The sequence below is a fragment of the Dryobates pubescens genome, chromosome 19, assembly GCF_014839835.1.
Source record: "Dryobates pubescens isolate bDryPub1 chromosome 19, bDryPub1.pri, whole genome shotgun sequence".
NCBI lineage: Eukaryota > Metazoa > Chordata > Aves > Piciformes > Picidae > Dryobates > Dryobates pubescens.
In genome coordinates this window covers 18,735,126-18,748,077 of record NC_071630.1, presented here as the reverse complement: position 1 = coordinate 18,748,077, position 12,952 = coordinate 18,735,126, and the positions used below count along the sequence as shown (strand labels likewise).

The 12,952-nt window shown below is 40.5% G+C and overlaps 1 protein-coding gene across 1 annotated transcript in view; it reads right to left on the bottom strand.

Annotated features, from left to right (window-relative positions):
* Positions 1 to 12,952, bottom strand: part of TENT4B (terminal nucleotidyltransferase 4B) — a 40,555-nt gene that overhangs the window by 9,783 nt on the left and 17,820 nt on the right. Inside the window, exons 2-3 of the mRNA XM_054170158.1 lie at positions 5,268 to 5,391; positions 1,529 to 1,575 (exon numbers count right to left, since the gene is read on the bottom strand). Coding sequence (XP_054026133.1) covers positions 1,529 to 1,575; positions 5,268 to 5,391 — 171 coding nt within the window. The remainder of the gene's footprint in view (positions 1 to 1,528; positions 1,576 to 5,267; positions 5,392 to 12,952) is intronic.

Below are 12,952 nucleotides of genomic sequence, written 5' to 3'. Positions count from 1 at the left end.
GCCCATTTAGCAGCCTTTTACTGAAAGAGAAAGCCCTGTTGCCCATTCTCTGCCCTCAGATGCAAAGCCCTGTCTCCTCCTTTGCTCTGGGCCTGGTGTTTGTCTAACCCACAGCAAATCAACCTGCCTAGCAGAAACCAACTAACTGCTCCTCTCCCCCTTAAAAAAACCCCCAAAACATTCTGGGGTGATTCTCAAAGTTGGATTTCTGAGTGATCAGGGCATCAGAGGGTTCACAAGGTAAACAGCTGTCCTGCAGTGCCAAGAACAGGGAGGAGGGATGAAGAATATGGCAACTTGGACTTTTGGAAACCAACAAGCTGTTAAATAAGATCAAACGATCAAATTAACTTCACTCAGCTCCTTGAAGAGGTGTCTGCAGCCCACTACACTTCCTCCCTATTCACAAAGACATTAATTTGACTACACAGGAAGCTGACAACATAATTCAATGCCTAAAGTCAAATTCACAAGGTGCCATGTCCAAACAGAAGCCAGTGAAGGCTACTGTGAGATTCTAAGCTTTTTCTTCTTTGCTCCCCAGCTTCTTTGCTTTCCCTTCCTTGCTTGGGGACACAAAGGAGGTGAGCATATAACCCTGAAGCTACCCCAGCAGGCTGCTTCAGTGAGAGAGAAAACTGCACAACACCAAAAAACTGAGGAATACTTTTTCCTCCCCTAGCAGATTCTGCAAGTCTGCTAATTCACAAACTCTTCGTGTAACAATCCCAGAGAAGGATCTCTTGCTCATGAGCAAGTTCAGCAGCAGTTCAGCTGCATACCATTTAGGCCAGGCAGCATTCAGCCAGGTTCCAAAAACTACATTCAAAACCCAACTGGAGAGCAAGAAATGCTGCTGGACACTTCTCTTCTAAGCTAAATTAGTGTTAAACCCATTACTGATGCTGACAACAATAGGAGACATTTTTCTGACATGCACCAAGAGAGAAAAAGCAGCTCTGTTGTCACCTTGAGAACAGATATTGCCTGCAAAACAAGAGATCCTGAAGCTAAGCAACTGTGTGCCTAAACTTTCAGTATCAGTTCAGACAAAGGTAAATTCCAAAACAGAGTAACTGAATTAGAAAGATACTGCAGATCTTTCTGAAACCCAGACCCTGAAATCTAAATTAATCATTGCCAAGTGAGGGGGGAAAAAAAAGAAAGAAAAAACCCAATTCTATAAGTAATCCCTTCTCTTCAGTGTTATGATTTAGCAATTAACACCAACTGTTACAATTTATTCTGTGGAGATAAAATTTACCTTTACTTCTACAGTACATTATTTAATGAAGCCCAATCACAAAATAAGCCTCTTTTGACACCACAGTAACTCAGCTATTTAGCTAATGTATGCAAAATCTATATAGAACATGTATTACTATATTTCTTTACACTTTACAGAGCACTAATAACTTAAACACTTCCTTAAGCTAACAGGCATACACTTGAGTAATAGAGGTATTGGGATATTGGCTACAGGTTCCACAGGTCTCTCATACAGAATTTACACTGAAAAATCACTGACCTTGTAGGTAAATATAAACCAGTTTTAAAACTTCCAAAGATCTGCACCTGAAACACAAGAACAGGGTATATGAAAACAAACCTTCAGGCTTCAGAAGACAAGTTCTATCAATTTGCTGGTTATTGCTACCCTCCATTGGTAGATTTTGGTATTGCTAACAGGCATGTTTGGAACAGAAGCCTTCTTTTCTGTTCAGGCATTTGTGTCTGTATAAACTGCGCATCTTCAGCATTACTACCCAGGAAACTGCAATAACTTTGCCTTTTCTATTACAAAACCTTCTTTGTAAGGCAAAACTTTTCACCATGACCAAATCTGGCAAAAATCCACAACCCAAAAGATTTTACAACACTCAAGAATGATAGAACATACACCCCCCCCCCCCACTATCAGTTCATACCCTTCCAATTTTAAACACAGTCTCTAACTTTAGCACATCTCTGTTGCTTTGCCTGCTTAAAAAATTAATTACACCATGATCCTTTTTTTCTGAATTACACAGCAGGCAGGACAAATCTGTTTGTTTCAGCTTAAACATACAGAAACAGTTTCAGAAAGGTTCAGATCCCACAGGTTTAGTTCATTATTAGTAGCACTGGAGGTTTAAGTAATCAGGTTTCCATTGTAAGCCGGCCGAAACCACCCTCATTAACTTAGCCAAACCTCGCAGGGAGGTCAGACTCATGCACTAAGTCTCAAAGCACAGCACTTGTGAGACTTCAAAGTGAAAATATCTACACATTTGGACTATTTTTCAAGCAGACAGTCTTCTGATGTATTTTCTGGAGCCACCTTACAGACTTACATATTCTGCTTTAATGAGCCTCAAACAGAAGCTTGATTGCCACCTATTTGTATGTCAAGTGACCCAGTTTTTATGTTTTTCCCTTTTGGGATAAGAAAAGAGAGATGAGAAAGGATGATATTTTGTAAGGAAGTGTCTTGATACTTGTCCTGATTTAGCTAGGCTAGAATCCCACCCAGCTATGAGCTGTGGGCCATTAGCAGTTCTGAGTCAACCAGGGCAGCTGACCTGAGCTGGCCACAGGTGTATCCCAGACCATAAATGTCACACTCAGTATAATGGGGCAAGTCTGGGGAGATGCCTGCTCAGGTTCTTCCTTCCCTGGTTCCAGAGGGCTGCATTCCTGTTTAGTGTGACTGCTGGGCTGAGTATAACTTCATACACCTGCTACTGGCACTAGCTTTGTTTCATTAAACTCATTTTCATTTTAACCTATGGGTCTTCTTTCCTTTTCCTCCATCTGCCTCCTCTGCTTGGGAGGAGTGACAGAGTAATTGTTGTCGTTTAGCTCCAGATACAGGCTAAGCGTAAAGGATACTTCACTATGTGTGCTGCCTCCTAATTATTTTGTATCACTTCACTCTTTTACTCCCTCACTCCCACACCCAACAAAAAGCACATGCTGGCAGCAAACATAATGCTGAAAGTTTGTAGCTTCTCAAACTAGAAAAGACTCCCAGAGATGCCACAGAACTAGCATCAGTGCGGTAGTGTATTTTGACAAAAGCATCATGAATGTAGTCATAATTATTACCCTTCTTAATCCTGGATAATAACATATAAAATCATTTGGGTTCAGCATTTATTTGGCCACCACATAACATCTGAAAAGTACTTCTGCACCTAAAGATGTTTCCACATTATCAAACAAAATGGTGTGTTCAGCTGAACAGCAAAGAGCCTTCATGGAATAAACAACCCTAAAACCACTCATAAACATACTGATACAACATATATGAGCTTCACTGAAAGGAATGAGAGACCATCTGCTGTTGTACAATAATTTGGAGTATAATGAACACTGTATTATTACAAATGAAACCCACACCCACACTTCAGTCCTGCTCTCTTCAGATCTGGAAACCCGGAAGAGGAAATTGGACCAGAAGCTTTAAAGGGTTTTGATTAACTGAATCAGGATTTACATTGCTGAAGCTCTGCAGTTAGGAACATATTTGAAGTATCCCAAATACAGGGCACTACTATGGCTTGAGCATTAGTGGGCGGTGTACCAATACTGTTGATTATGTTGTTATTCTACATGGACAGAGAGTTATATTTGCATTCCTAAGATCTGTTCAGACTTCACAGTACTGTACCAGACTCTGCCTACTCTGGTATATTACTGTTACTATTTCGCCTACATTTCTGTGAGCTTGTTCACGTTAAATTCCAGAGTTCCTGAAGCAGTGTTAATTACGTGTCCAAATATGTCCTTGCTATGCACAATGGAACTTGGAAGCCCACAAAAGCTTGGAAAGTCCTTGCTACTAAAATCCCTTCATCAAAACAAAACATTGTATCTGTAGTAAATTTTCAAGTTGCCTTTCTCTGGGAACTTTGGAGTTTGTTACTCCAAAGAGAGGTCATCGGAAGTGTGTGAAGTATGCAAGGGTACCTCTTTTCAGAGCTAGGAGGCTACCTACTACTCAGACATGCTGCTGAGGACATTATGACAAATGTATTCTAAATCCCACCGTATAAATACTTACTTGTTCCCCAGTTAAACTTTTGTATTCAACTGGTCAAAAAATTTTGCCATAAAATGTTTTGGGTTTGGGTTTTTTTATGTTTCAGGTTGTACAGTTTCAGCGTAATTAAAGTCTTTCTTATGGCCAGAGCCTTGCTGATGCCAAGAACAGTTCTCACTTACTAGGAATGTTTCCTTCTAAGCACATTCCCTTGAGTAAGAGAGCAAATGACACAATTGCTAACTTTATTTATAGAAGTAACAGTTTAGGATACCTAGTTTTATACCACCACCTCCCTCCCCCATCTGCTTTTTCAGCCTTTTCCTAAGTGGAACAGGGTAAAAATGTGCCTAGATGCATTCTGCATGCTCCATACATTCAGATTAATGAAGCCTGATTTTCCTTTTATTGGTATATCATTTTTACAGAGTATGTCTTACCTGTGTGTTATCTGAATTTGCTGTATCTATGGCTCAAAAGGAACAGCCTAAACACTAACTTATCACTTTACAGCTAAAGCTGAGGACATTGGACCAGATAACACTCCCACCTTCTCATGGCATGTACTCAAATCTTATAAGTAACTAAACCAACACAGATTTCCAACAGGTTAGTGATCAACTCAAACTGAAAAATTACAACAAATGTCTGTCAAAGTTGAACACAGTTGAGTTCAAGAGTTCAATTCCCAAGCAGGTCTGTGAAATATTACAAAACCAGTATTACAGTAATTTCCAGATTATAACCTGTGAGACTGGTATCACCATTGGGTTCCCTTCTAACCTTCAGAGAATCCCTCCTTGATGCAACAACAGCTCTCTAATATTTGTAAAACCAGCAAAGAAAGATGGTCACTAACTGAAAAGAGAACTTCAGTTTTCAGCTGCAGCGTGCTTCCTCTCAGCCAAAAAACCCCAACCAGAGTAAGACAATGCTTTACATGCATGCATGTTTGATATGTTTCCATTAACCTTGGTAAATGTTAATGAGAGTAAGTGTTGCCACACCTTATGCCCTTTCTTTGACTACAGCAGGTGTAGCTTATCTTTGTTCCTGTGACAGAAATCTCGTATCTTGTATCATTTTGGAAATAAAGATCATCTCTCTCATTTGACCAGAAGCCCTTTGGGTGTCACTTAACATGGAAAAATAAACAGTATTTTCATTATTCAATACTTCACAAAGGAAATGGGAACAAGATGTTGCTTCTGTATACTACCAAACAGAGCAGTGTCATACTCACATCTGCATTAGGCCAGAGCTCTTTTATAACGTTTTCTATCCTGTTCACCACTTCCATCCGCATTCTCTCCTCTTCAGGTCTGGGAGACATGTACTTGTAGAAGTCAATGATTTCTTCATGAAGGCTAAGAAAGAAAAACAAATTTACAAATAGGAAGTCAGAAAAAAACCCACAGAAGAATTTAATAGCAGCTACTCTGATCAAAGACGCTTTTTAAGCTCCTAGTTACCCATGTTGTTAAGGGCCAGTTTAAGAGTAGGATGCAATTGAAAAAAAATCCAGATTCACAACACTTAGCAACATTTGGTTTCCTGCTAGTTTCTTAGGTCAGTGCTGTACTGCATTTGCTGCAGGTGTTCAAGTAAATCTAAATCCAGGCGCTGCCAATTCACACCGAAAGTAACGCTCTGTATTTTGATGCCAGGGTAACACAGAAAGGGTTCACTCTTCAACTATGAAGGCAGCTGTAAGCTCTGAGTACACACTCTGCAAAAATTCAAACAGCAGGTTTTCAGCCAACGCTTCCTAGTCAGCTCCTTGGCACCAGCGAGGGAGTTTCAGGCATCAGTCTGTACTCAGTACCAAGCTTTTAAAAAGCTGATAGTAATTGTGCCAGTACTAGAGCTAGAAAACCTGCTGCTTTTACTGCTTAGAGAAGACATAAACTAAATGTGCACTCGCTCTCCAGAACAGGAAAATAAGTAGTACACACACAGAAGTGCTGGCTTGACAGACAGTTAACCCATATTTGACAGTTTATCATGTCACACATACTCCTCACAGTCAGTAAGTTGTGATTGCCTGTGATTAGAAATAAAAATGTCTTCACACAGTGCCACAGATTTCTATGCTTATGTAATACCAACACATCACTGACTAACTGTATTAAAAAAAAAGGCATAACCCTTTAATTTCAGCCACAGGGTAGCTGAATTAAAGTAATCTGTTTCCTGCAATGACCATTACAGTAATAGTTAGTTATTTTTTAATAATGTCTTGTTTCCAGTTATCAAGAACAACTCCATCTCTCTTTAAAGCTCTGAGGGACCATCAGCAGCAAGCAATTTATTAAGAGCAAAGCCCTTAGATGAGATGTGGAATCTAATACTTCCCTACTGCACAGATACTTAAATAAATCAACTGTTCATAACTGGAAGTCGTACACAGGTGTCAACAAAACATCACCATTTATGAAAGTTGTATTTAAGAGAGCCAGGGTAGGGACAGAACTCAATCCATCTGCATTATGTTCTTCACTGCTGCAGTGTTACAAACAACACAAGCTTCTTTCTCTCAGAGGCATATAATATTTACATTACTTTTCACTGAGCATTTATTGGAATTTCAACCCCACATGGTTAGGGGAATAGTCATCAAAGCCTAGCAACCTGCGGTGGTCATCATCACAGCTCTCTATAACAGAAGGAGAAAACCTCTTCTGACAGAGATCCTCCAAGGAGAGATCCAGATAGATACCTGAATCAACATTTGGAGAAGCTTCTCCTCCTCTGGTGCCTGGAAAGGGAGACTTACAAATGTTTAAACTGATAACTAAAACAATCCTCCCCAAAAGCAACTTCTGCAGAAATGCAAGGTAGTGTTTCCCTCCTCACCTTCCCCCCTTACTCCCACACTGGCACAAAGCCCTGTGCATGTACATCTCAGGTACAAAAAGGATGTTCTGCACAGCAGCTGCAATACTGGCAAATGCTGCTTTCAGCATTTCTTTTACACTGCTGTGGCTGCTTCTTTCTTTTCCTTGGACGCTTACAACCTGAGGTTAATGTGCAAATTCCAAATCACTGCTGCCATCCCTTACATGGGCACTGACTCCCCTCTGTCTTTGGCTTTCCAGCCATCTCCTGCTCTTCTGTTCTTAGCTGCTATTCAACATGTTGGCATGTAAACCTTCTTACAGCTATTCTTCCACTGCAAAAATCTGGGTTCAAGTGAGAAGTATGTGATAAAGGACAAGTTGAGCACTCCCAACAACCACATACACTCTCCATCCCCACTGCCAGTCACACATACTGAACTGCAAATTTAGTGGCCACATGCTTGTCCATTTTAGCATTCAGAAACAACAAGGAAAACAGGCAAAGCCACAATAATCAAACTCTAGAAAACACAAAGTATTTTTTCAGCTATAGTGAACCAGCTTACAAGACAACCTGGGAGTCTGCTCAAGGCTTTCTATCACATCTGCCAAACTCCTCACGTCCCTTGCGGGCTACATTGTGGAGAATTGATCAGGCAATACAGCCCCGTTCCTGCCTCTGCTCCTCTGGACTAGCTGAAACAGACTGGTTACACATCCACAAGGCACAAAATTTGTGTCAGAGCAATGTTTTTAGTAATGCAAGATTGAGAGCATGCATGCACTGTGTGCTATGAGGAGTGGCACCAGGTTGTCTGAGGGCACTTAGTGGCACAAAATGTGCTGGGATAATACCAAGGGACTATCCCTGGGGAGAAATTCACGTATGGCACAGCACAAATCCATACTGCCTGTCAGTAGTGGGCCCAGCTGCTCCTGGGTTTCCACTTTACAGGAGTCAACTGTTCCCCTGCCCCACAAGGGAGCACTGAAAGAACAAGGCAATCAGAAAGTAGGTCCCCAAAGTGCACATAGGTCCAAGCCATACGAACACTGCAGTTCTCAGGGTACTTCTCTTTATTAACTCTAGTGACAATCTTAATCGAGATAATTATGTCAATTGGTGCATTCTTCAGAAGCACATAAAATAATGATGTTGTCAGAACCAGATGTATTTCTTTTTCTATTTCTTTGTCTGCATCTCTTTAAATGGAATCCTCATTCTTAGGTTTTGCTTCAAGGCAAAGCAAAAACTTAAGCAGCATACAAACACACAGAAAACCACATTACACATCCACTCTTACTAACAATTAAGAGGTATAAAAAATGAAATTTAAACTTTTTTCAGTGAAAGAAGAAAGACTTAGAGACTAGAGAGAGCACACCAGCTAGATATACTACAGACCTATCTGTATCTCATTAGCTGCAAACCTCCACGCTGCCAGGACTGCTTGTGCTGCAGAGTCACAGCCTGCAGAAGACAGGCAGACACTACAAAGGCTCAAGGCTACACCTGGAAGCATGCATCCAAATAATGGCTGCTGCCAAGAAATCAAGGAATGGTTAATTAAATCCAAGACAAACAGAAGTAGCCACATGCAGATTTCAGAGTAGTACAATACGATTTCAAGGCGTGACTCCAATTAATGAGGAGTTAGCTCAAGCTGTACTGAAAATGAAAACTCAAGGTTATTCACTGTCTTTATCAACATCTATTCTATTAGCTGGCTTCTGAAACAATTTGTTTGCATTAATAGAGCCTGTTTACAAGAGTCTCCAGTGAAATTTTTTTATCTCTAGCCAAAATGAAGATCAAAGAGTCTGAGGAGTTATTTTTGGCATCATAACACTATTCTGTAATTGAAGGCCATTACATTCATTAGATATTTTAGATAAAATAATCCTTAAAAGGAAACCTACTTTTAGGAAAAAAAAATTACACTGTAATAAACCTGATCTCACTATGGAGAGAGAATTCATTTGGCTTTAGAGTTACTTAGGATGCACAGAGAGCTTTACTGGTTTTGTCACAGTAAATCATAGTAAACCAGAGGGTCTTTGTCCTGTACTTCAGGAAATCTTAACGTGAGGAAAAGAAAGATAAAACAGCCTCTTACACTAGCTCAGAGTATGCTTTAAAACAAAGTTCTACCTGCATCACACCTTGTTTTTAAGCCTGGTAAGCTGATTCCTTCAGAACTGCACAGACAGAACAGCATTACAGAAAAGGGAAGCCATTAAATTTAGAGCATTACAGTGGCTTTTTGTTTGCCTGACAAGTAGTTATGTGCCATTAAAAATAAATTATGGTTGCAAAAGTTGTAATCACAGGAAGGACTTCCCACCATAACATCACTGAAGAGCACCACAGGAAGGCAAGTCTGCTAGACTCAGGATGTTTAGGTGAAAAGCTGTAGCTTTTGTACAAAGCACACTGCACCCCATTTCTTTCTTGACTTAACACCTTACTTCACTTTGTAGTACAACTTGTGGGCTATAAACATGCAACTCAGGCTTCTCAAGCTAGTTTACATATATTCAAGACGTTGTTATTCAAGACTATGCATCTTAGCACACCTCTGGCAATCAGTTTAAAAATAACTGTATAGGAACAAAATGTTATTTCTGTTTTATACACATGGCACACAGACAGACACAGGAATCGGCACATACACTTCGGTTAACTGACACGTAAAGCATAGCTCACTACCACTCCCAGTCCAGAACTGGAACCCAGGGTGATAGTGGGAGGCATGTCACCTTATGAAATGTAATTGGAGATACTGTAAGTTTCACTTCTCTCCACCAGGACCCTCATGACTAACTTGCAACGCTCACAGATTTTGTCAGCCTGGAGGAAGCCAGCCCAACACTACCAATGTGTTGGGATTTGGGACCTGCTACCCCAAGTGGGACCATGCACTGGACCTTCCCTGCCTGCTCTGAGCAGCTGAGAAGCAGAGCAGCCAGCAAGACAAAGCTAATTCTCTGTGGGTTTGCTTAATCACAGGGCAGCAGTTAAGTGTTGCCTCTGCATGCCAACATGCAGTATTGTACTAATCACAGTAGCAAGTTTTAATTGAAAACATTCCATCTTTTGTCACTCTGGAATTGTGTTGTAGAATACATAGAATAAACCAGGTTGGAAGAGACCTTCAAGATCATCGCGTCCAACCCATCAACCAATCCAACACCACCTAAACAACTAACCCACGGCACCAAGCACCCCATCACATTTTCTCCTGAAAACCTCCAATGATGGCAACTCCATCACCTCCCCAGGCAGCCCATTCCAATGGGAAATCACTCTCTCTGTATAGAACTTTTTCCTAACAGCCAACCTAAACCTCCCCTGGCGCAGCCTGAGACTGTGTCCTCTTGTTCTGGTACTGGCTGCCTGGGAGAAGAGACCAACATCCGCCTGTCTACAACCTCCCTTCAGGTACTTGTAGAGAGTAATATATATACTTCCACTCTCCTCTGGCTCTTCTTCACTCTTCCTTTCACAGGACAAATTATGCAGGCGTGCACGTTCTCATTTTTTTTCACTAGGGTGTTACCCACAGCTATGCTCCAACTGTTAAAAATGACTGGGTTAAAAATTCTGCTCATCTATTCCCAAGAGCTTCCATTACCATAGGCATAGATATTCCTCTACATGTTAAATGATATTTGTGATAGTGTGAAGAGATTTAAAACACCTGACTTTAACCATAGGCAAAAAACAATATAGTGGTCACGCACTGCAGTTTATTCTTTGGCAGGATGTTCTGAAGCAACCTTTGTTTTCAGAATGCTGAAAAACTAAACTATTTAGAACCTCTGTGGATGGTGGGCAGAGGTAAGCCATGAATACACAGATAACTTTTGCCTTCCCAAACTCCATGCATTAAGAGCAATCACTGATTGATCTAAGAATTTATTGATCTCACATCCACACACTTGGATATTTGCAATGTATCCCTGTAGCACTAAGTAAGCCTTTTCTTTGCATGAGTAATTCCTACAGGATGATGTTTCGTTGCCCTTACCATTTTTTAAGTCTCCTCTCAAAAAGACAAAAACCAAAGGCAACAAGAGAAATATTGTAGAATTTCAAGTTTATAATTGCCTTTGGAGAAGAATGGTGAGGAGAAACCTGAGCTATTTTAGCTTCTTGAAAGCATCAATACTGAGAGTCCTAACTCCACCAATGCATCCCTCTGCTCCCAAGAAGAACACTAGCACAGAAGAAGAAAGAATAAACTTCAGTTTGAAGCTTTCCAAAGTGTTTTAATAAGGAAAAAAGATGGTACTGGTTTTGCCACTGTGACCAAAAAAAAGGAAAGAAGTTTCATCAATTAAACAAAGCCTTTACCTTTCCCAGACGTGACCTATTGGGTCCTTTACCTTACCTGCAGCTAAGGTAAAGGAAAGACAGAGCGCACCAAATGCTGCCTCCCACAATTGTATGTATTTGTTTTTAACTACTGATTTTAAAGCAACACTGACAATTTACAAAATGGGGAATCCAACAGCTTCCCAAATTAACTGCCAATTTTAACAATTTCCCCTAAGCCCAATAAAGTGTTTTGTAGATTACTATCTACATGTTTTGAATAACTAAGCAGGCGCAAGAGCAGATACCGTAAAGATCACAAATTATTTTCCCACCTACAAACTCCAGCAAAGCCCAACATCACTGAAGGCAACTGCAAATGTACTGCTTCTGCTGAGGTCCTCTTCCTACCACTGAGGCCTCTGTAGCAGACAAATTCTTTTAATATTGAAAACAAAACTACTGAAAACAAACCACTTAACTGCATCTGCTGGTGATTTAATATAGGCAGTTAAGTTTCATGGTGACTGACACATCAGTCCTCTGCAGAAACCAGGAATCCACATAATAAACCAAATCATTTTCAAAAGCCTCATACACTCTGACCATCACTTTTTGTACCCTTAAGTTACTGAACCACATCAGTATGTGACAGGTCACATAGCAACCGTATTTTCAGCCACGTATGCCTTACAGAAGCTTTAAAGTAAAACATCTCCAAAGATGTCTGTATTAGTAACCCAACAAATCCAGGAAAGCTTAAGGAGCTGGGGGTTTGATATCACTCATTTTTCTTCAGTTCAGTTTATCTGTTTGAAAAACAGCTTTGCAGACCATCTTTACACAGTTTAGTTAAAAACAGACCGGCACAAAAAAGCCCAAACAGGTATTCCACTGCTATATGATACAAGACATCACTAAGAATCAGAGTATCAGCTGCATTAGTTTCCTAAGACACAGATGCAGTATTTCACTTTGCAGAGAGCTAGGCAAACGAGATTTATTTCGGTCCCCTTCCACTGTAGCCCAGGTATTTGTTAGCAGTCCCCATCTTCCTGGCAACAAGGTCTGTTATAACAGGATTACAGAAGCTTCCCTAATCCATCTAAGGCAAAGTTAGCCAAGTTAAATCCCACCACCTTCATCAGTTCAGCTAATCAGCCACCTTCTCCCAAGTGTGGTGGGGAGCCCAAGGAGGACTTCCTGGGGAAAGCAGCAGCAGTCATGTCCACCCAGACAGCAAGGGGTGAAAAGAGGCCATTGGAATAAACACCTTAAATCTAAATCCAGAAGACCACCTCCTGCAAGCAAGTGGTATTTCAGTATCTTTGGTATTTACCTAAGAACAGCTTGACCTTTCTGACCAGCATTTGTCATCTGCTAAGTAATTCACAGAATTGCCTTTTAGGACTTAGGGAGGGCAAAAGTTTCACAAACATGGCAATGATTCAGGCACCCAGATCCTGTTCTCAGGGCTAATCTAATCACTCTGATACTGAGTTTGAAAACACTTCTCTGAATGGAACTAAGTTGTTCAGTTTATGGAGGACTGATTATGCAAATTTCTTCAAATGCTGTGAAGTAAAAAGAAGATGCCACTAAATTTACATTACAACACCTATTGTTTCTATCTCATGTAAATATTTGAATGCATATAGCAAAGACCCCACTGTCTTCCTTACAATTAAGACTCATCCTCCCAAACCCCTCCAATTAAATAGAGGGGGTTATTTACTTATGTCCTGGATTTACATTAACTCAGGAGTGTAA